The sequence below is a fragment of the Rhineura floridana genome, chromosome 8 (genome assembly GCF_030035675.1).
Source record: "Rhineura floridana isolate rRhiFlo1 chromosome 8, rRhiFlo1.hap2, whole genome shotgun sequence".
Lineage (NCBI taxonomy): Eukaryota > Metazoa > Chordata > Lepidosauria > Squamata > Rhineuridae > Rhineura > Rhineura floridana.
In genome coordinates, this window is record NC_084487.1 from 80,710,372 (window position 1) to 80,730,345 (window position 19,974).

The 19,974-nt window shown below is 40.6% G+C and overlaps 1 protein-coding gene across 2 annotated transcripts in view; it reads right to left on the bottom strand.

Annotated features, from left to right (window-relative positions):
- The window catches only part of ANO6 (anoctamin 6), a 102,642-nt gene that overhangs the window by 13,498 nt on the left and 69,170 nt on the right, over positions 1 to 19,974 (bottom strand). For both annotated transcript variants that reach the window (XM_061639893.1, XM_061639895.1), the window contains exons 11-17: positions 18,939 to 19,084; positions 12,572 to 12,649; positions 9,606 to 9,831; positions 8,643 to 8,812; positions 5,026 to 5,123; positions 3,225 to 3,355; positions 1,661 to 1,866 (exon numbers count right to left, since the gene is read on the bottom strand). In XM_061639893.1, the coding sequence (XP_061495877.1) occupies positions 1,661 to 1,866; positions 3,225 to 3,355; positions 5,026 to 5,123; positions 8,643 to 8,812; positions 9,606 to 9,831; positions 12,572 to 12,649; positions 18,939 to 19,084 (1,055 nt within the window). The remainder of the gene's footprint in view (positions 1 to 1,660; positions 1,867 to 3,224; positions 3,356 to 5,025; positions 5,124 to 8,642; positions 8,813 to 9,605; positions 9,832 to 12,571; positions 12,650 to 18,938; positions 19,085 to 19,974) is intronic.

The following is a 19,974-nucleotide window of genomic DNA, read 5'->3' on the forward strand; positions in this document are numbered from 1 at the left end:
TTTCACATACATTGCTTAGAAGAGTACCCACACATTTAGTTCTATAGCTTTCTTTCTAGGAGGGTTAGAGATTTACTTTTTTAAAAAAATGAAAGTTCAGATTCTGGGCTACCTGCAGGAGGCCCCACTGAAGGCCTTTGCAGGCACCATGGTGCCCACGAGTGACAGGTTGGCAACCCCTGGTCTAGACAAATGGCTCTACTTCCTTGGATGGCAAAGAACAGGGAGGCTTCTTCTCTCTGGTCAGGGATATCACCTGACTCTTGGTTGGCTCTTTTTCTGAGATGGAAGAGTTAAGCCTTTCCCTCCGCTGGTCTAGATGGATTTATGTTCTCTCTCAGCCTAACGATGTTGTATTAGTATCAAACAAAGTTCAATATTGTATTAGTAATCAAGGCAGCCAAACTGTGAATGGGCCTGGGGTTTGACAGAGGAGTGTAATGGTCTTTAATGGTCACTTTGAGACTGTCACACCCATCACAGCTTAAATAGCTGGAAACAGTTTGCAGTATTGAGTTTGGATTGGGGGTTGAGTGGGAGATGAGTTTTTTTTAAAGCTAGTTTCTAAAACTGAAATATTCTTGGAGTGCAACTGCTTTTGGAGACTCTACTGCAGGATTAGTGGCTGACTTGCCTGCCGTAGAAGTCTGCTTCCAAGGGGCCTTCCAGACTATTGCTATTTTTAGGTGATATTCAGTCACATACTGAAAAATTCAGGAATTGCAGTTATAGTGGATTGGGAGATCTTACACCACAAACCCACTTCCCAGAAAAGACCAGACTTTGGGCTATAAGGAAAGTGATGGGAAAATGCTCTGAAAAGTGTGGGATAATATTTTATTTGGTGCAATGTCCTCTAACCTCCCTGCAAACAAATCAGGATGAACGCACAATAAACAGGTAATCTGGAAGCACCTCAAGGTTCTTGGCTCGTATATTTGTGAATAACCAGACATCACAATGGCATCATGTGGTTTCATTGCTATCTCATAAAAGAACAACCAGTCAACAATTCTGTAGAACTGTCCCTGGACTTCTCATGATTCAGGGAAGTGGAGAGCATATAACAATATGTGAACTATTTTGTACTGTTGGAAGGTGTGAATTTAAAGAGAGAATGTGCAGAACAGACTTTACAGTTGACTAAATACTACTTTCCCTAATGAAATAACTGTTAGGCCTGTGACATTTAAGTAGGAAGTAGGGATGAGCGAGAAATTAGATGCAGTTCACATTTGAAGCCAAATTTACCAAAGTTGCATTTTCTGAAACAACATGAGAACTGAAACCAGCCATCCTTCAAAATTCACACTGATCTGAATTTTGTACTGCAGTTCTCCAATCAAACATTGTTTACAAGAATTCATATATTGGGGAAAATGTACATAAAAATAAATATTTTAGTGAAAATAACATAAGAATGCATTATATTAGGGAAAATGTGTACATTAGTGAAAACTGCATATAAAAATGTGTTTATTAGGAGAAATGCACACTAAAATATTGAAAAATTTTCATGAGGATAAAAAAATCTGCAAATGGCTGCAGAAATATGAGGAACTGAATTTAAAATTGGAAAAAATGAGAAACTGTGAGAACCAAACTGACAGAATCTTCCACCCCTAGTAGCAAGTTGGCATTGCTCTAAGATGGTACTTACATTTGTCACCACAGCAAGTATAGCTATTCCTTGCATGATTGGTTGCCATGCTCCTATGTCCTGAGCTTTCTGAGGGATCATGCGCCTGAATTGGGTAGTAATCTTCCAGGCATCTACATGTATTTCCAGTAAATTGTTCATAAGCGCCAGAAGGGGAGCCAGTGGGAATGATGCCACAAATAAGGTGACAAATCCAAACTGTATAACTGCCAATGAGAAACGTGACAAACATTGGTGAAGTATTAATTAGCACTGTGTATATTTTCAGAGGTCAGACCTGCCTAATACAGTGGCTAAAGGGAACTACTCTAAACCACTTGAAAACACTGGGTTGCTGTATCAGAAAAATATGGAACAGAGTCCTTATCTGCAACCAACAAGAACCAAGGATGTTATAAAAAGGAATTTGTAATGCCTATTAGGGTAGGGTGTGTGTGTGTGACAAGTAATATTTTGCTATATACTTATCTTGCTGCTAGAAAGCAACAATAAATAACAAAAGAAGTTAGAATTTCTACATGAGCTCTCATATGAGTTCTAAGTGTGATCCAAAGCCTCACATGCGCAGGGATTCTTGCTAGCTTCTAATAAAGGAAAATGCTTCATGTGCATGCAGGGTTACCTTGCTTACTGAACAAAATGGGAGAGCTCAAATATGCTCATATTAGAGATCTTATTTGCACAAAATGCTGGCGTTTAGGATGTGTACAGTATTTTCCTACAGGGACAGTTTTTTTCCTGTGAGGCCAGTTCTGTTTTCTCCAGGTCATTACACATCTATTGACATACATATATAGACACATGGATTTTTGACCTTCCCCAAGACTTAACTTCCAGATCAAGCTCTGTGGCAGACAGTTGTTCATGTTTTCTGCAGGATCTAGCTGTGTAAAAGTGTTGAATGGTTGCTCCTTGTGCAATTATGAAACTACCCCCACCCCCTGCCTAGAGCAAAGTTTCAATTTTTAAAATCATCATCTGGCATTAAAATGTTCTGCACTATTTTGAAAGCCTGCTGCTGCTGCTGCTGCTGCTGCATAACTCTGGGTAGAAGGAATGGATCGCTTCATGTTTGCACAAGGACCAGCCATCCAATATTTTGCACAGCTGGTCTCTGCTGGAAATAGGATAACTAGTTGCTAAAAAGTTCAGTTTCCTTAGGTAGATTGTACATATGTCCAAAAAGATTGAGTGTGGATCCACAGAGGGCTCACTGTTCAGGATAAAATCAAATAAACAACAACAACAACAACAATAATAATAATAAATCTATGCACAGCTTGATTTCAGTTAGACCAAAATACAACTACAGCACAATCATATGGATGTTTGCTCTGTAGTAAGCCTCACTGTATTAAATGAGGCTTTCTTCCAGGTAGGTGCACACAGATCTGCAATGCCATGTATACAAACAGTGAAGTCCTTTGTGTTAGGATTATTTATTTTTAAAAAACAAATAAATAGGAAACCCAGCAAATCCAGCAAAAAACAGCCACCCCCCTTTTTACCGGTTTGTGATGATTTGATAGAAAATGAATTAAGAGAATTATAGCAGCTGGCTTACCCATTTCAAGATACTCATAAAACAACCCAAGTTTGCCAATGGGTTGCAGGTGGTAGTCCTGTTCCCAGCGTGGGACAACATCTTCAGACCGAACAGCTGAGCAACATCTTCCAATCAGATTTTTAAGCCACCTATGAAAGGAGATTACCAGAAAGGTTTATTCTATTTGGTAGAGACTGTGCAATTTTTGTCCAGCTTTTGTCCATATGGAATATCCAGGTCTGGTGGTTTTCTTTGGATTTCCCCCCCATATCTGGCACTTGCAGTCAAGTGCAAGTTACATGTTACATATATATCTTTCCTCTGATGTTTTCTTTTTGTAACTAAAAGAAGTCTCTGAGGCTCTGAGTTTGATCAGAGGAAGGCAGGGAGTCTAGTATGAAAGAAAAAAAACCCCTCTATTCAGTTCCTCTACACCTTGCATCATTTTAATCATTCCCCCTTCCTTACCTTTTCCCTCTCTAAACCAAAAAGTCATAGATCTCAGAGGGGAGTTGTTCCAGCCCTGTGATCATTTGGGTGACCACTAGTTTTGATAGCTTAAAAAATAGGTTTAAAGAAAGCCTTTGACAGACCTATCTTCATGAATACTAGCCATATTATTTAAATGGAAACTCTGTGTCCAAATGCAGTGTAATTCTGAGTACTACTAAATTACGTCTTTACTATCTTGACTATCAAGGCCACACTAAGTGCAAAGAGAGAGTTCCACAATCAGATCTTCCAATGTTTGTCCATCCCCCTCCCCCAAAGCAGATGTGGAGTATCCCTGAGTTGGACTAGGACTGTGGTGATAGTTGGAGGGGTTTGTGAAACTATTCTGCAAAACTGCTATTAGTTTGTTGCTGTATGAGCGGGTGTAGGTAAGGCATATTTGATATTTATTTTTGATGTTCCTGTATGATTTTTCCCCTTTCTGCAGTCAACAGCAGCTTGGTTTTGTTTGTTTGTTTTGTTTTTGCAAGGGAAGTAAATTAAATTGGGGAAATGGCTAAACCCCCTCCGCCAGAGCCATGGCCCTGGATTCAAGTTGGATGTCCTGTAGCTGCTTCTATCTGGAAGATCCACTCATGGTTTCATCTTTATAGCCTTTGATGAACTTGGTCTGTTCGATTATAATTTTTCTAACCCTTTTAAAAAAACTGAGCACAACGCAGTAGAGGACGGGCCCTGTACATGAGCAAAGCTTCTGTTGCTGTAAACAAAATGTTTGAACTTGATGTGCCTTGGTCTGATCACCCAAGGTGGTTTTTAATGTTCTTATTTTCCCTTTTACGGCACTTATGAAGCTTATAATAGGGACTAATATGTTTCTGGATATTGCTTTGACCAAGTGCTACTTGTTTCTTGGAATCTTCAACATTCTGAGAAGTAACTGTATAATTTGAATTAGGCACACATTTCAGGCAGAAAAAATAAGGCACAATCAGTTCATTATTTGTTAATATTTCCAAGTTAACGAATCCTATTTGGATTAGATTTTTACTTTACTTCCATGGAAGTTGAGAGAGATGAACTACTAATCCCAATGCAATCCACCTCTCAGTTCACTTGGTCTATTTCTTCTTTTCTAATGGTTTCCTGGGAAATCTCTTTTGTCTGAATCTCTAGGAATAAATGAGACCCTTTCTTACCTCCCGCAGAGTCCTCCTGAACCTCTGATCATTAAACTACTTTTTAAACATTTGGTTGCATTCTGGTATAAGATCCAGACAACAGAAAGATTTTAAGTTCAGGTTGAGCTCTACTTCACTAAAATTCTTTCTGAACCTGTTTGTCTTGGTTTTGACTCCCTACTTACGGAAGAAGTACTTCTTGAATATTATTCCAGATTGCTTTGCCTCCCATTATTATTGTCAGCTGTGTTGTGAGTTCAAGAAGACATCCACCCGGATCACACTAGGAATGGAAGAGGCAGGAAAAAACTTTGAAATTTTATAATTCATTAGTACAACTCCAAAATTAGCATAATGCTTTCTTAACACAATTATCTCCAGAAAACAGCACAACCAATCTAGCATTGGAGATTAATACCAAAAAAGATAATTCATTCAATTTTAAAAAAAAATTACTTCATTTATACTAAACATTTCCTTTGAGGAGCAAGGAGTAGCTTGCATATGGCTCCCATGGTCTTCAGCCCACAGAGCTTACAGGTTAATCCTGCATAGCTTCAGCTGTAGAACTGCATCATGGGTCCTTAACCATTCTCTACACCCCTCAAAATCATTGATAATAATCAGAACTGAGATGAGTGAGAACCATGGACATATGGTTCATATTGAAGTCAAGGACACATGCTCAGAAGCCTCCTTGTGCTCAGAAGCCTCCACATGCTTAGAAGCCTACTATTGGGCAGAATAAGACAGCAGCTGGCAGGGAGGGCAGCAAGATGTTGGAGGATAAAGTTGTGTGTGCCATCCTGCAGCCTGCCCTGTGTCTCTAAGCTAGCTTGCTATCCTCAGGTGCGGTGGAGGATTCTGTCTTTTTCCCACCATTGAAGGAAGTTTCAATTGCTGGTCTGATTGCTATTTGTACATGGTGCCTTCCTACAATGGAAGGCACCATGTTGCCCTTGTCTCAGGCCACAAAATGTCTTGGGCTGGTCCTTCCTGCTTCTGTTTGTGCCCTGGCCTGGTTCAGATCCCTTATGTATCTCTAAATAAGTGGTGATGGTAGTGGGAGCCTCAAAGATTCTTTTTATAATTGCAGAAAAGTAACAGCACATTATTGTCTACTGTAGTATTGCCATTTGCAATGTTCACTGCCATTATGAGAAGTAAGTTGATAGCAATTATTCAATGTAAGAGCTGCATGGGACAATCCCTCTCCCAAATCCTGATTTGGGAGTGCATTTGAGTGAACCCCCCCCCCAGTAATTACTGCTTCCAACCCTTTCAGAGGTTGGATCACATCACACTTCTGATGATGTCAGATACATGATGGCCCCAAACAGATCCTCCTAAGCCCTGCCTCTTCCCTTTCCCCAGAACTCTCCTGGTGGCAGCTGCATCAGATGGGAGGCCTCATGTCATGACAATGACCAGTGTGCCAAGGATCTTAGGGCATGTAGTGTTTTCAAGGTGCCTGAATATTTAGTAGGGACATTAGGTGGCCTGAAACCACATCTCCCGCAACTAGAATCTAGGAAGGGCCCTGCTGAACAGACTAAAGGGCCTTCCCGTCTAGTCAAATCCCATTAAGCTATCCAAGCTGGATGATAATCACCATGGAAATGGACTGCCTTCAAGTCGATCCCTACTTATGGCGACCCTACGAATAGGGTTTTTGTGGTAAGCGGTATTCAGAGGTGGTTTACCATTACCTTCCTCTGAGGCTGAGAGGCAGTGACTGGCCCAAGGTCACCCAGTGAGCTTCATGGCTGTGTGGGGATTCGAACCCTGGTCTCCTGGGTTGTAGTCCAACACCTTAACCACTGAGGAAGATGCCCCCAGATAAAGACTTGTGTCAGAACTTTGATTTGGAGTTTGGGGCAGGAGACCAAGTGGACTGGCTTACAGACTTTTCCCAGGGCAGAGAGTGGGAAGAAAATGGCTACAGCCTGCCGTGTGCTGATGAGGAAACGAATCTGTTCCTGGAAAGGAGTCCCAACACCCTGCAGGCAGCAGCAGGGATCAGCTTGGACTGGGAACTCCATGAAGCCCCAAGACAAAGGGCTATGTGGGCAACCATGTGGCTTGGGAGTGGGGGTTATGCATATGGGACTGTGTACTGATTTGCTGTGGGAATTATTCTGATGGCATTGCCTTTTGAAATGCTGTTGATTTGTGCTTTTTTGCATGCTGGTGGGGATATGAGCTGTTTAATGATTTCTTAGAAATTATGTTGATAGGTTTTTGCAATAAGGTTTTAATGTTTAAGATTTACTATTCTGTGTCTGTTAGGTTGTGGGTGGGTGTACAACTGTTTGGGGGAGCAAGATATCTAGTAGCAAACAATTCCATACAATCATTGGGTGAAGAAGTTCTTTCTTTTGACTATCTTGAAACTCCTGCCAATAATTTATTTGATAACCCTGAGTTCTAGTATTATGAGAGGAGAACCTCTTGCTCTCCACTTTCTCCACACCATGCATTTAAGTTACCTTTTTCGTTCTAAACTAAAAAGCTTCATTGGTGGTAACCTTTCTCCACAGGGAAGGTGTTCCAGTCCTGTAATTGTTTTGTTACCTTTTTCTTTTTTTGAGAAATGGCCAGAACTGTTCAAAGAATTCCAAGTGTGGTTGCAACACAACTTTGTATAGCTATACTGGCAGTTTTAGTTTCCAGCCATTTCTAGGGCCCTTGTACCTGCTGCTATTTCAGCATTCTTTTTTTGCCTCAGGGAGTAATGGTGACCTTTTTGTGAGACTTCTCCATCGTTGCAGCTAAGATTCAAAGTGTTGGTATTAACCTATAAAGCCTTATACGGCGCAGGGCCACGATACCTGTTGGAACGCCTCTCCCGATATGAACCGGCCCGTACACTACGTTCCACAACGAAGGCCCTCCTCCAGGCCCCGACTCATAGGGAGGCCCAGAGGGTGGTGACAAGATCTAAGGCCTTCTCGGTGGTGGCCCCCGAATTGTGGAACAGTCTCCCCATGGAGGTGCGCTTGGCGCCGACGCTGTTTTCTTTTCGGCGCCAAGTGAAAACCTTTCTTTTCACCGAAGCATTTTAATTTAGTTTAACTTAAATTTATACAAATTGTTGTAATTGATTTTTGATTGTTTTTATGTCCTGTGGTATTGTATTATGATTTTACTGTACTTTGTTCACCGCCCACAGAGCTATTGCTAGTCGGGCGGTTTATAAGCTTAATTAATAAATAATAAATAATAATAAAGTTTTTGGGGAACAGAAGGGATCAGCTGTCATCACAGATCATTAGGAGCTGGGTCTTCATTTTGGTGGAATTTGGGGTCAGTGGACTTTGGACTCAGCTCATAATGAGCTTAGGTGATGGCGGTAGTTGTGAAGGTGCGGACTTCACTCTACCATTTCAAGATCCCAATCCCAAACTTCAGCACCATCACTTCTTCCAGTGTATCCCTTGAAACTGATGAACTGGCCAAGGCTCAGGGCCAAAGTAGATGTTACATGCAGATATGTGTAATGGTACCTTGCTGGATTTTTCAAAAATCAAATGAAGTTTTTGGAAGGGACAATTGGGAGGAAAGCAACAGCAGCAGCAGCAGCAGCAGCAGGGGAGTGCATGTTTTTACAATGCAGTTGGTAGGGGAAGGGTGAAGTGCCAGCTTTTCCTTATGTGAAAGCTGCTTTTGCTTTAATAATGCCATTGGGCTACTTTATTTTTAACATTTAAAATGTTTGAGCCTAGCATCTCTAGCTATTTAAAAACAAACAGAGAAAAGACAAAAAACAAAACCCCACCCACAGCAGATAGTTCATTCATACCTCTTCATTTCTGTATTTTCCAAGCCAATAAACAGGGTCCCCAGGGTAACCCACAAATTTACCCTTAAAGAATGCAATGTAGAAACAGGAAGAATAATAGTTGACAAATTGGAATAAGAACATCTTCATGGTCAGGCTGTTTTCATAATCGGACTGTGTCCTTGGTAGTTCTGTAGTTTAAGAGCGGAGGAAGAGAGAAATGGTTAGCTTGAGAAGAGCTTTGGAGATGAAATACTTGCATGTTGCAAACTTGAATACAATTTACATCTTTATCATTTAGATTATTTGGAGTTGTCTAATATACTGTAGCCATTATGTTAATTCTATGACAATGTGTTATAAAAAGGGAGGGAAAAGTGCTCTTCCACACAAGAACAAGCAGCAATTCTCAATGCAAAAAGCCTCCAGCAGATCCAGTACATGATGAACATAACATTTTAATGTGATGCAAATGAAAGAATATTAAAATAAAGCTACTTTAGATGCACCAAAAAAGGCCAGCTCCTTTAATGTAAATGACCTGGATGGGAAGAAACCAGCAGTGTTTGCTATGGTTTAGCTATTTACTAAGACGAGAGAGGTTTCAAACAGCGATTCTTTTCCTTTTTATTTACAAGAAAATGGCTAAACAATAGGAAATGTAATTGAATGCATTACGCAGTGCTGATCCATTGTCATAAAGTTGAAATTATTATAGTAATCTTCTGTGCATTGTCAGTTTCATAAATATACAGCTGTAAACAATTGATCTTTCATGCTGGCTAGGAAAGTGGCTGAAAGTAATTTCTTTGTTAACTGAGAAAGCCTGTACTTTAAAATATTTAGAAGTCATTACAATCAACGGTTGGAAAGTTCTCAGATACATGGCAGAGGCATCCTATTTGTTGGGTTATCCCTTAGGAATACAACAATTTTCTTCATTGAATTCTGGAAGGTTTCAAGTTGGGCTACAGATCATCTTACCGAAGTCAGTAATCATGATTGCTACTTTCTCATAGATCATGTTCAGAATCATAATGATTACAAAGCTTATGATGGAAGCAGAAACCGAAGTTGCTGCTTGTGGAGTCAGGTACTTCTGGATTGCTTCTGTTCCATTAATGTGCCTTGGGAGTGTTGCAGAAAACACCAGGAAAACAGACAATCGGTAAACAATTATGCCAATAACTGAGGCAATAATGAGCAGGATCTGAAAACAGAGAGCAACAGATATATTCTAACTAATATATAATATGTCAGTAAATATTAAATATTTTATATAACATATATATAGCACACACACACACACACTTAATGGATGAATTTATTATATAAATACGATCAAATGTTATATAAAATGTTATATAGAAAAATTAATTACCACTTTAAGTACAAATCAGTTATAGTTAAATATATTTTTGAATAATGTATAAATATATCAAGTATTCACATAATTAAGAACACACAATTTCCTATTCCTAATCAATATAGCATTGATTGTTAAGCTTATTGCTGCAATGCATTTTGCTCTTTTCATCATTCCTGATCATAATTAAACATAATTAAACTCCCAAATCATAACTAACTTTAAGATATTAAACTTTCCCAACAGTAAATATGGATTTGCTGAATCAGTACTTTTATTTTAAAATGTATTTTTATTGATTCCCTGCCCCCTGCCCTCTCCTCAGCATCACTCAAAATATCTATCTGCTGTGAAAGAGAACAAAAGGTCTGGATTGACTATATAGGGAATTTGGGGATGGGGAAAAAGGAGGTGGGAGTGAGGAGTAAGGGAGATAAATAGGAACACAAGAACAGCATGCAGGAAAACACAAAATAATACGTTTCATGCCCTAGGTCCTGAAGATAATTTTAACTTCCTCCTTTCACCAATTTTCTCTGCTAGCCTTATAATACATTTCAAAGGAGGATGATTATACTGTCATGTCTCTCTCTCTAGTACCCGCAGCCATGATAAACACAGTCCTACCACCAGTGGTGGCTCGTTCCCATTGGGACTGGGAGGGCAGAAGGCATGGCATTCCGCAGTAGGTGCATTCAGGGGCAATGAGAGGCAGCTCCACCCCAAACTGATTGTAAGTAAGAAGGCAGGTGGGTGGGGTCTGGCCAAGGACAGGCTGCGGTTGGTGGGGTGGTGCCCCATTCGCCCTCATGGATCAGCCGCCTTTGCCTTACCACTGCTATTGGAAAGCCTTAAAGTGGTGAGAGACACATCCCAGAGATCAGCTTCCAGCTAGTGAAAGCAGTGTAGCATCCAGGAGTAGGGGCTAATCATGTTCACTGCACTTTGGCAAATTCAGCACATTATGTTGAATTACGCAGGAGTATATGGAACTTCATTTTTCCTCCTGAAACCAATAGTACAGTGGCAAATTCTGAAATGCAGGGTCCCTTCATCTTAGTCATAGCCACGCCCTTGCCTCCCTTTTTGCTGCAGAGTTGAGAATGAGATCCTTGTTAATGCCTTCTCATACAACAACAGATGTCCCTAGGAGCCCATAAATATGAAAGGGGAGAGTGTTAGCTACTGAGAAGAGTCTTCTCAGTGGCTGACTCACCTCCTGTCACTCTGATTGGCTCTAATCAGCAGGAAAGGACAAGGAAGCATGTTAAAAGACTCTTCTCAGTGGCTAACACACTCCCCTTTCATGCTAATTGGTTCATAGGATACTGGAGATATAAGGCCCCTACTCCCAAAGAAGTAAAGGATGTAAGACCCTCTGAGACCCTGGATGACTACACCTCTGCCCAAAACAGCCATGTAAGAATGAAATGTTTATTATTTATTTATTAGATTTCTAGTAGGAACCCAGGGTGGCACTATTCTCTGGGAGACAAAGAACTGCTGGGCATTTAAAAAAAATGTTTTAAAGTAACTTAATGTTTAAGTTCTATCTTTCCTTTTATATTTATTCCCCCTTGTCCGGTCACCCTTTTTCCTGCCTTGCTCAGAGCAAACTAGGAGTGATGGGGCAGCCACAGGACATGTCTGTCCTGCTCCCATATGAAAACAGCAAAGTTGGGAGGGAATCTCTTTTTTTTTTTACATAAAAATAACATGCAGTGAGGGAAACTCAGGACTTCCCAGCCTTACCTTGCTGTATTCTGTTGCTTCCTTGCTTGAAGCACTTTGCTCCCAGCCCTGTTCCAATGTTGGAACGAAGCTGGGCTGAGGAGAAAAGTCCTTGAAATGATGGAGTGCAGTGAGATAATGTGGGGAAGGGGAAAGGTTTATGTTTCCTCACCAGAACATAAGAAGAGCCCTGCTGTGTCATATTTTAAAACATACCTTTGAAATATAACCTGTGAAGTGATCTCAAAAATCCAAGAGACCTGATGTAGAAGATATGTCAAGAGGTAAGAAGAGAGTTCAGAAGATGGGGGATCAAGTTGAAGAAAGAAGGCAGAAATCCAGAAATGGAGATATCAGCTGTGCAAAAACACCCAAAATTCAACGGACAGCGGAAAGCAACAGAAAATGGGACATGGAAGCAGAAAAAGGGATCAAGCCTGGAATAAGAAAGAAAGAAAGATGCTGGTCTGTCTTGGGAGGAGGAACAAAGCCAGGAATCCTGTCTATCTGAGAGCTAGTTTAAATGTACCAGTGGTTACATGTCACAATTTTCTTATTTCTTGTACTCCCTCAGAATGCATCTGCTGTTTTTCAAGGTGGTCCAAGGACAAAGATAACTCTTTCCATGAAAATCTTTAAAATGTCAAGCTGGACATTTCTATAATGTTATATTTCCATGTGCAGAACAATATTGATATGTGAGTTATTTTTTAAAAGAAAAGTCTGACACAAATCTGAGGCAGTATCATATGAACACCTGTCATTTAAAGCAGGAGCCATATCAGTTTATCCTTTACAGAATCTACCATACTGTGGATGCTAAAAACATGACAACCAGTAGTAGAAATTTTACCCAGAATAAGACAGCGCTCGTACAGAAGGTTATCCTTACACACTTTCCACAGGCTGTGTATGGGACATGCTCTTCTTGCTGTAAAGAAAGTGGATTGAGAAAAGATTATCATTGTCAATATGCACACTTTTTTCATGTAACCTACTTTAGTACACAGCATTCAAGAAAAACAGCTTTTAAAAAATCTGTTTCCAGACTAAATCACTCTGTTTCATGTTGGTTGGTCATTATGTTACATTAAGAATGTCACCCTCAACCTATTTGAGCATTCATGGATCTTTGATGGCTTATCACATTACAATTTCCTACCAAAAGGCCAGGATCCAAAAAACTATGCAACTAGTTCCATGTGCCTAAGAGAGCTTTGGTATCTCAAAACAACAGCCTCCCAAACCCTGCCATGCCATATAGCAAAACACTTTTGGATTGAGGGGAATTTCAAAAGCAATTTATGATATGCCCAGGGCTGGCCCTACCATGAAGTGGTTAACTTAGGCAGCTGCATTCAGGTGTCATGGAAGGGCAGCAAATAATTATCTAATTTATTATCCATTCTCATAAATAAATCTGTTTGAAGGGGAAAAAGTTATCTAATTTATTATTACATTTTCACTCTGAGGAAGAGCTGCTTATTGGATTTTTCACCTTAGGTGAGAGAAACCCTGAACAAGAATGATACTGTTCACAATGTTTTCCTTTTAGAAAGGTAAGGGGCTTCCCCTCTGCCCAATGCCTACCCACCCAACCTCTTCCTCTCCCCTTCCTTCCTCCCCCTTCCCTTCCTGCCTCTCCCCCAGGTCAGTTTCAGCTATCCTAAGCATGATTGCACAGGAGTAAATCCCACTGAACTAAAAAAGCATGCAAATGATCAAACTTGCCCTCCTCTCCTCCTCCCTCCTATCCCCTCCCTCTTGCCCCTTCCCTCCCCCTTCCTTTCCCCCCTCCATCATACTCTTCCAATCCCCTCCTCCTCCTCCTCCCCCCCTTTCAACTGCCTTCCTCCTCCCCTCTCCTCTCCCCTCCCCCTCCCCATGGTCAGTTTCTTCCCTATCCTAACCATAATTGCACAAGAGTGAATCCCATTGAACTCAATAAGCATACAAATGATCAGACCTGCCTTTCCCCTCCCTCCCCTCTCCTCTCCCTTCATCCTCTCTTCTTCCTCTCCTCCCCTCTTCCTTTTTCCTCCTCCCCTGCCCCTTAGAGGCCTCCCTCCCCATGGTCAGTTTTATCTATCCTAAACGTGACTGCATGGGAGTAAATCCCACTGAACTCAATAAACATGCAAATGATCAAACCTGCCTTCGTCCTCCCCCTCCTCCCTGCTCCCCTCCCCCCTCCCCATCCCCTCAATAACTCAATAAGCATGCAAATGATCAATCCATTCTCAGCAAACGTGCACAGGATCCCATTTCTTACCTCCCAGTTTAAAAAGCAGAGAAATTCACTAGTATGCGAAAAAACCCTTGAGGTTTAAGAACATATTAATAGCCAACAGATATTTCTATCAAATTTTAAAAGTAGGGAAATTGGGCAGCTATAGTGAATGCACCATGGGAGCAGGAGACCTGACCTCCTCTCTGAAATATTGTACTGCCCTACAAATTTGTCAAAACGCAAACACCATTTGGGTTGGTCTTTCACAGTCCAATCCACTTCCTGTGTAGCTTGGAAGAATTTGGTAACATGTACCTCTGAGCATATGGTGAGTGGTGGCAACACCTACAATCAGCCCAAATAACAGAAACAAGACATGGGCTGTGCTGATCTTGTTTTAGCAGAGAGCAATATTAAAACAGTTGATATAGGTCAGATAGTCGCTTTAAATATGTTTGATTTACTTTGCAATTTCCGTGAAGTTTTCTAAAGTAAATCATTTTCTTTTGCTTCTGTTTCTGTGAATATGTGAAGTACAGCAACACTTTGCAACCTAAAAAAAAGCTCCAAAAACAATTGTGGAATAATGGCATTGACCGTTCTGCAGAATATTTTCCAATGGACATGAGGAGTTTCTCCGTTTGCACAAGATAAAACAGTGGGAGGTGAAATATATTCTAGCAAAATTCTAGGTGTGCTCTGTGTTTTTAATTGACCATGCCCACCTTTCCTTAAGTGGAGTATTTTAAGCATAGCAGCCTGAAAACAGGCATCTTGGGCAGGCCAAGTTTGTATTTTCCAACAGCTAGAGTCATTGCTTAAGTAACAATTCACTAATAGGCAAAAAACCTTGCGGTTTAAGAATGTACCTACAGCCAACAGATATTTCTATCAAACTTTAAAAAGCAGGGAAATTGGGCAGCTATAGTGAATGCACCAGGGGAGAGGAGACCTCACCTCCTCTCTAAGACTATGCATATTGGAGAAAAAAATCTTAATTTCACATATATGCTCATGGGGTCTGAACTGGAGGTGACCGACCAGGAGAGAGACCTCAGGGTTGTAGCGGACAGTACGATGAAACTGTCGACCCAGTGTGCGGCAGCTGTGAAAAAGGCAAATTCCATGCTACCAATAATTAGGAAAGGTATTGAAAATAAAACAGCCGATATCATAATGCCGCTGTATAAATCTATGGTGCGGCCGCATTTGGAATACTGTGTACAGTTCTGGTCGCCTCATCTCAAAAAGGATATTATAGAGTTGGAAAAGGTTCAGAAGAGGGCAACCAGAATGATCAAGGGGATGGAGCGACTCCCTTACGAGGAAAGGTTGCAGCATTTGGGGCTTTTTAGTTTAGAGAAAAGGCGGGTCAGAGGAGACATGATAGAAGTGTATAAAATTATGCATGGCATTGAGAAAGTGGATAGAGAAAAGTTTTTCTCCCTCTCTCATAATACTAGAACTCATGGACATTCAAAGAAGCTGAACGTTGGAAGATTCAGGACAGACAAAAGGAAGTACTTTAGTCAGCGCATAGCTAACCTATGGAATTTGCTCCCACAAGATGCAGTAATGGCCACAAGCTTGGATGGTTTTAAAAGGAGATTAGACAAATTAATGGAGGACAGGGCTATCAATGGCTACTAGCCATGATGGCTGTGCTCTGCCACCCTAGTCAGAGGCAGTATGCTTCTGAAAACCAGTTGCCAGAAGCCTCAGGAGGGGAGAGTGTTCTTGCACTCAGGTCCTGCTTGCGGGCTTCCCCCAGGCACGTGGTTGGCCACTGTGAGAACAGGATGCTGGACTAGATGGGCCTCTGGCTTGATCCAGCAGGCTCTTCTTATGTTCTTAGATATTGGACTGCCCTACAAAGTTTTCAAAATGCAAAAACAATTTGGGTTGGTCTTTCACAGTCCAATCCACTTCCTGTGTAGCTTGGAAGAATTTGGTAACATGTGCCTCTGAGCACATGGTGAGTGGTGGCAACACCTGCAATGAGCCCAAATAACAGAAACAAGACATGTGCTGTGCTGATCTTGTTTTAGCAGGAAGAAAGCAACAATATTAAAACAGTTGATACAGTTCAGATACTCACTTTAAATATGTTTGATTTACTTTGCAAGGTTTTTTGCCTATTAGTGAATAAAAATTAATATTAATATCTACATTATATTCAGTCTTCATATAATAAAAAAGGAGGCCATTTGTTTTCTGCCAGCCAAATATATTTAGTTCATTTTGACATTTTAGCCAACTTTTGCTACCTATTCTTTCAAAGTAAGGACAGAGTCATCAGGGCCCGCTCCAAAGGGCGGCTAGGTGGGATCCTGACTGAGGCCGCTGGGACAACAAGGGCCCTTGAGGGGCCCCTCTGCTCCTCTTCTGTGATCCGTGGAGCTTCCAAGCTGCCCGCCATTCCCTCGCTCCACCTACCTTTCTCTGCTGACTTCTCTTGCGGCTGTGCACAGTGTGCGTGCAGCGCTACCATTAACCAAGATGACGGCTGAGGTTTCCCTAAGGTGCTGATGCCCCTGCTGCCATCTTGGTTGACAGCAGAGGTGCATGTGCGTAGCACACATGAGTGCCATCAACCAAGATGGCGGCGGAGGCTTCAGCACCTTAGGAAAACCTGAGCCACCATCTTGGTTAATCGTAGTGCTGTGCGTGCAGCCCACATTGCTGCAAAAGACAGGTACATGGGGCGTGTGCCCCAGGACCCCGGCATGCCTGGGGCCGGCCCTGAGAGTCATCATCAACATCACACCATTGCTCGGCAACTAAAATGTTTGATTTTACAGAAACAATCTGGAAATCATTGACAGCAGCAAAGTGCTGTGTTTTTTCAACCATTGAAGCCCTACACAGGCCCTGAGTACTCCAAGGAAGTCCTTTGTCCCAAATGTTTTCCATAGTGTTCTAAGATCCACCAGTGATAGTCTGATCTGGGGTCTGTCCTTAGGAAGGTAAGGATGTAATTCACCATGAATTCTTTCCCCAGAGATGTTGAAATGTGCCCTAGGTGCAGAAACAGGTGAAAACATTCTTATTTGAAATTAGTTGGAGATTTCTTATTGGGTTTTAGAAAATCTGCAATTGTAAATTGTTTTAAATTTTTAAAATTGGATTTATTTTATATATATGCTTTTTCTAAGTTGCCTTATGAGCATTAAAAAAAGAAAAGATAAGAAAGGCTGGTATAAAAATATTGTAATAAATAAATGTTTGTTCACATGGCACCCATTGAGGTAATTCTCTAAGTCAGCATATATATGGCTTTGGGTCTGTGTTGCAGTGCCCTATGCAAGCAACTGCCTCACATCCAGCTTCCTTTTGAACTGTTCCCCTGCTCTAGAACACATGTCAGCTCATTTCACATGGAGGTTATTGGAAGGCACTATAAAGTATGCCCGTTTACTTTGTGTTTCTCCACATAAATTACATCTGCCAGGATATATATCCTTTGTGCCTTAAGTTATGGCTGGTGGCATGAATCTTATTTATAGGCAGTCAGACTTCCCCTTGGAAAGGCTTCCTTTCAGGGATGAAACAGAGTTCTAATATTAAAAATTTACTAGGTCATTAAAAAGTTTTTGCCATTTTTCATAGCTGTATTGAAAAGTATGAGCTTAAAATATGCAGTACTCAGACAGTGAAAAACACACATATTATCCAAGGGTGGGGAAACATTTTGGTTCCATGGACAAGATCCTTATCAGGATTTGTGTCATCACTGGTGATGTCAGCTGATGGGCAGGTGGGTGTAGTCTGAAGAAAATGGCCCCAGGGCCCAAATGGGACTCTCTGAAGGGCCATATTGGCTGGGAGGACAGAGGTTCCCCACCCTGATAAAATTTAAAATGGAACTAAAATATAACACAACTGGTGCCACAGATGAGTGGCAGAGCACCTGCTTTACATGAGTAATGTCACAGGTTCAATTCCCAGGCTAGGAAAACCCGTCTGAAACTGTGGAGAGCTACTGCCAGTCACTGTAGACAGTAGAGAGTTAGAAGCACAATGGTCTGTCTTAGTATAAGGCAGCTTTCTATGGGTTGTATTTAACTAAGTCCTACTCACAGAGCCATTGAAATTAATAAACATAAGTTAGTCTTGTCTATTAACTTCAACTGGTCCACTCTGAGTAGGACTATCATTGAATAACAACTAATGTTCCTATGTAAAGCTTTTCTCTATTCTCTGATGGTAAAATCTCTCTCGTGGGTTAATCAAATTAATCAAACATTATTTCATCTCCTTAGTTCTGAGTAATTCTTGTGGAATTCTATTCACAACACATTTTCAATTACAGAAAGCTTGAAGCCTCTAAAGTGGTGAGAATCAACAATACTGCTAGCAAAGACAAAGCTGATCTGACTTGTTAGAATTTAAAGTTCTTATATCTTTATACTTTGAGCATCTTGAAGCTTTACACTGCTGACAATTGAGACTGAATAAAAGGAACTGGAAGAAGACTATAAAAAGCCACCATATATCAAGGCCAGTGTCCAGCCTAGCCTAGTACTGCCAACAGTAACATGGGCTTTAAATTCAGTTCTTCAAGAGTTGGATCCAACTAAATTCTGGACCAACTGAAATTAAGAGACCTACGTTAGTCATGCCCATTCACTTCAATGGGTCTACATGGAGTATAAATAAGATGAGATACAACTCAGAAGCTTTTCCAAGCCTTTCTACCTAAGCTCCCTAAAATATTATATATGCAATATTTTAATGTATTTATTATTTATTCAAGGGACCAATACCAGAGCAGAGTACAACATAAAAATAATTTTAAAAAACCATTATTGAAACAAAAGAACAACAATCACAAATAAGGACAAATATACACTTGAACTATGATACAGCGTCCCACTTACATTAATATCACCACCACTGATATACATTTCTACAAATATATAGAAGGAATATTGACTTGATAGAGTCCAAAGAGTTTTTCCAAGCGTGACAATTGTAAACAAAACCTGACCTGTGTGATTTCATTCACTACCACATGATGACATCTTGCTTCATACTCAGGACGTATTTGTTCTTCTTGCTCTAAGAACTCAACCGTGTCCCATTCGTATTCCAGCTCAGCCTGCCGTCGTTTCCAAAACTCCAGAAACAAAGTAACTGATGAAAGAAGGATAAAACAAAAATAATTATAGCATATGAGCATTGTTGCCTATGAATCTAAAGCAAGGGTTATTAGTTTTTTGCCAATCTGTGCGTAAACGGAGTAAAATCTCACCGGTTGATGGAATGGCAACCAGGTTTTTATGAAGGAAACAGTGGAAATTATTTATTTAGAAAATGATTATTGGAATTATTTGGCTTCTTTTTGTGATGCATCGTCATTTTTATGCATGCAGGAAAAAGGAAATTCATGTTTAGATTTTCATCACCAATCTGGGTATTGTATAAAATAAATTAATAATCTGCAATTTATGTTGGAAGATTTTTAAAATCTTCAGTGAATGCCGCATCCATCAACGTATTTGCAAAGGAACCCCTGGATGTCTGCCATGAAACTCCAGCACATTGTAGAAAATTGTGGGGCATGCAATGTAAGGTACACACTTGCTTCATATGTGACACAAATCAGAGCAGCTGTGCTTTGTGTTGCCCTTTTTGAAACCAGAACCCATGACCTAAAACAGGGATGGAGAAACTGTGGCCCTCCAGATGTTGTTGGGCTCCAACTCCCATCACTCCATTCAGCATGATTAGGAATAATGGGAGTCATATCCAAACAACATCTGGAGGACCATTCAGAACATACCCAACACTTCCCTATAGATACACATTGCAGGGCAAGATTACTATTGTTACTGATATTTTCAATGAGAAATCCCTGATAAGCTTCAGAGGAATTCCAGAGACACAGTTTAAAAAATGTATCTGGAGGTTTGGTATTGGAGATTAATAGATATGCTTAACAATAAACATTTATAACAAAAGAAATATACCTATTTAAGGAAAATACTATGCCATTAGCTATACAATTTGCTATATCATCTAGT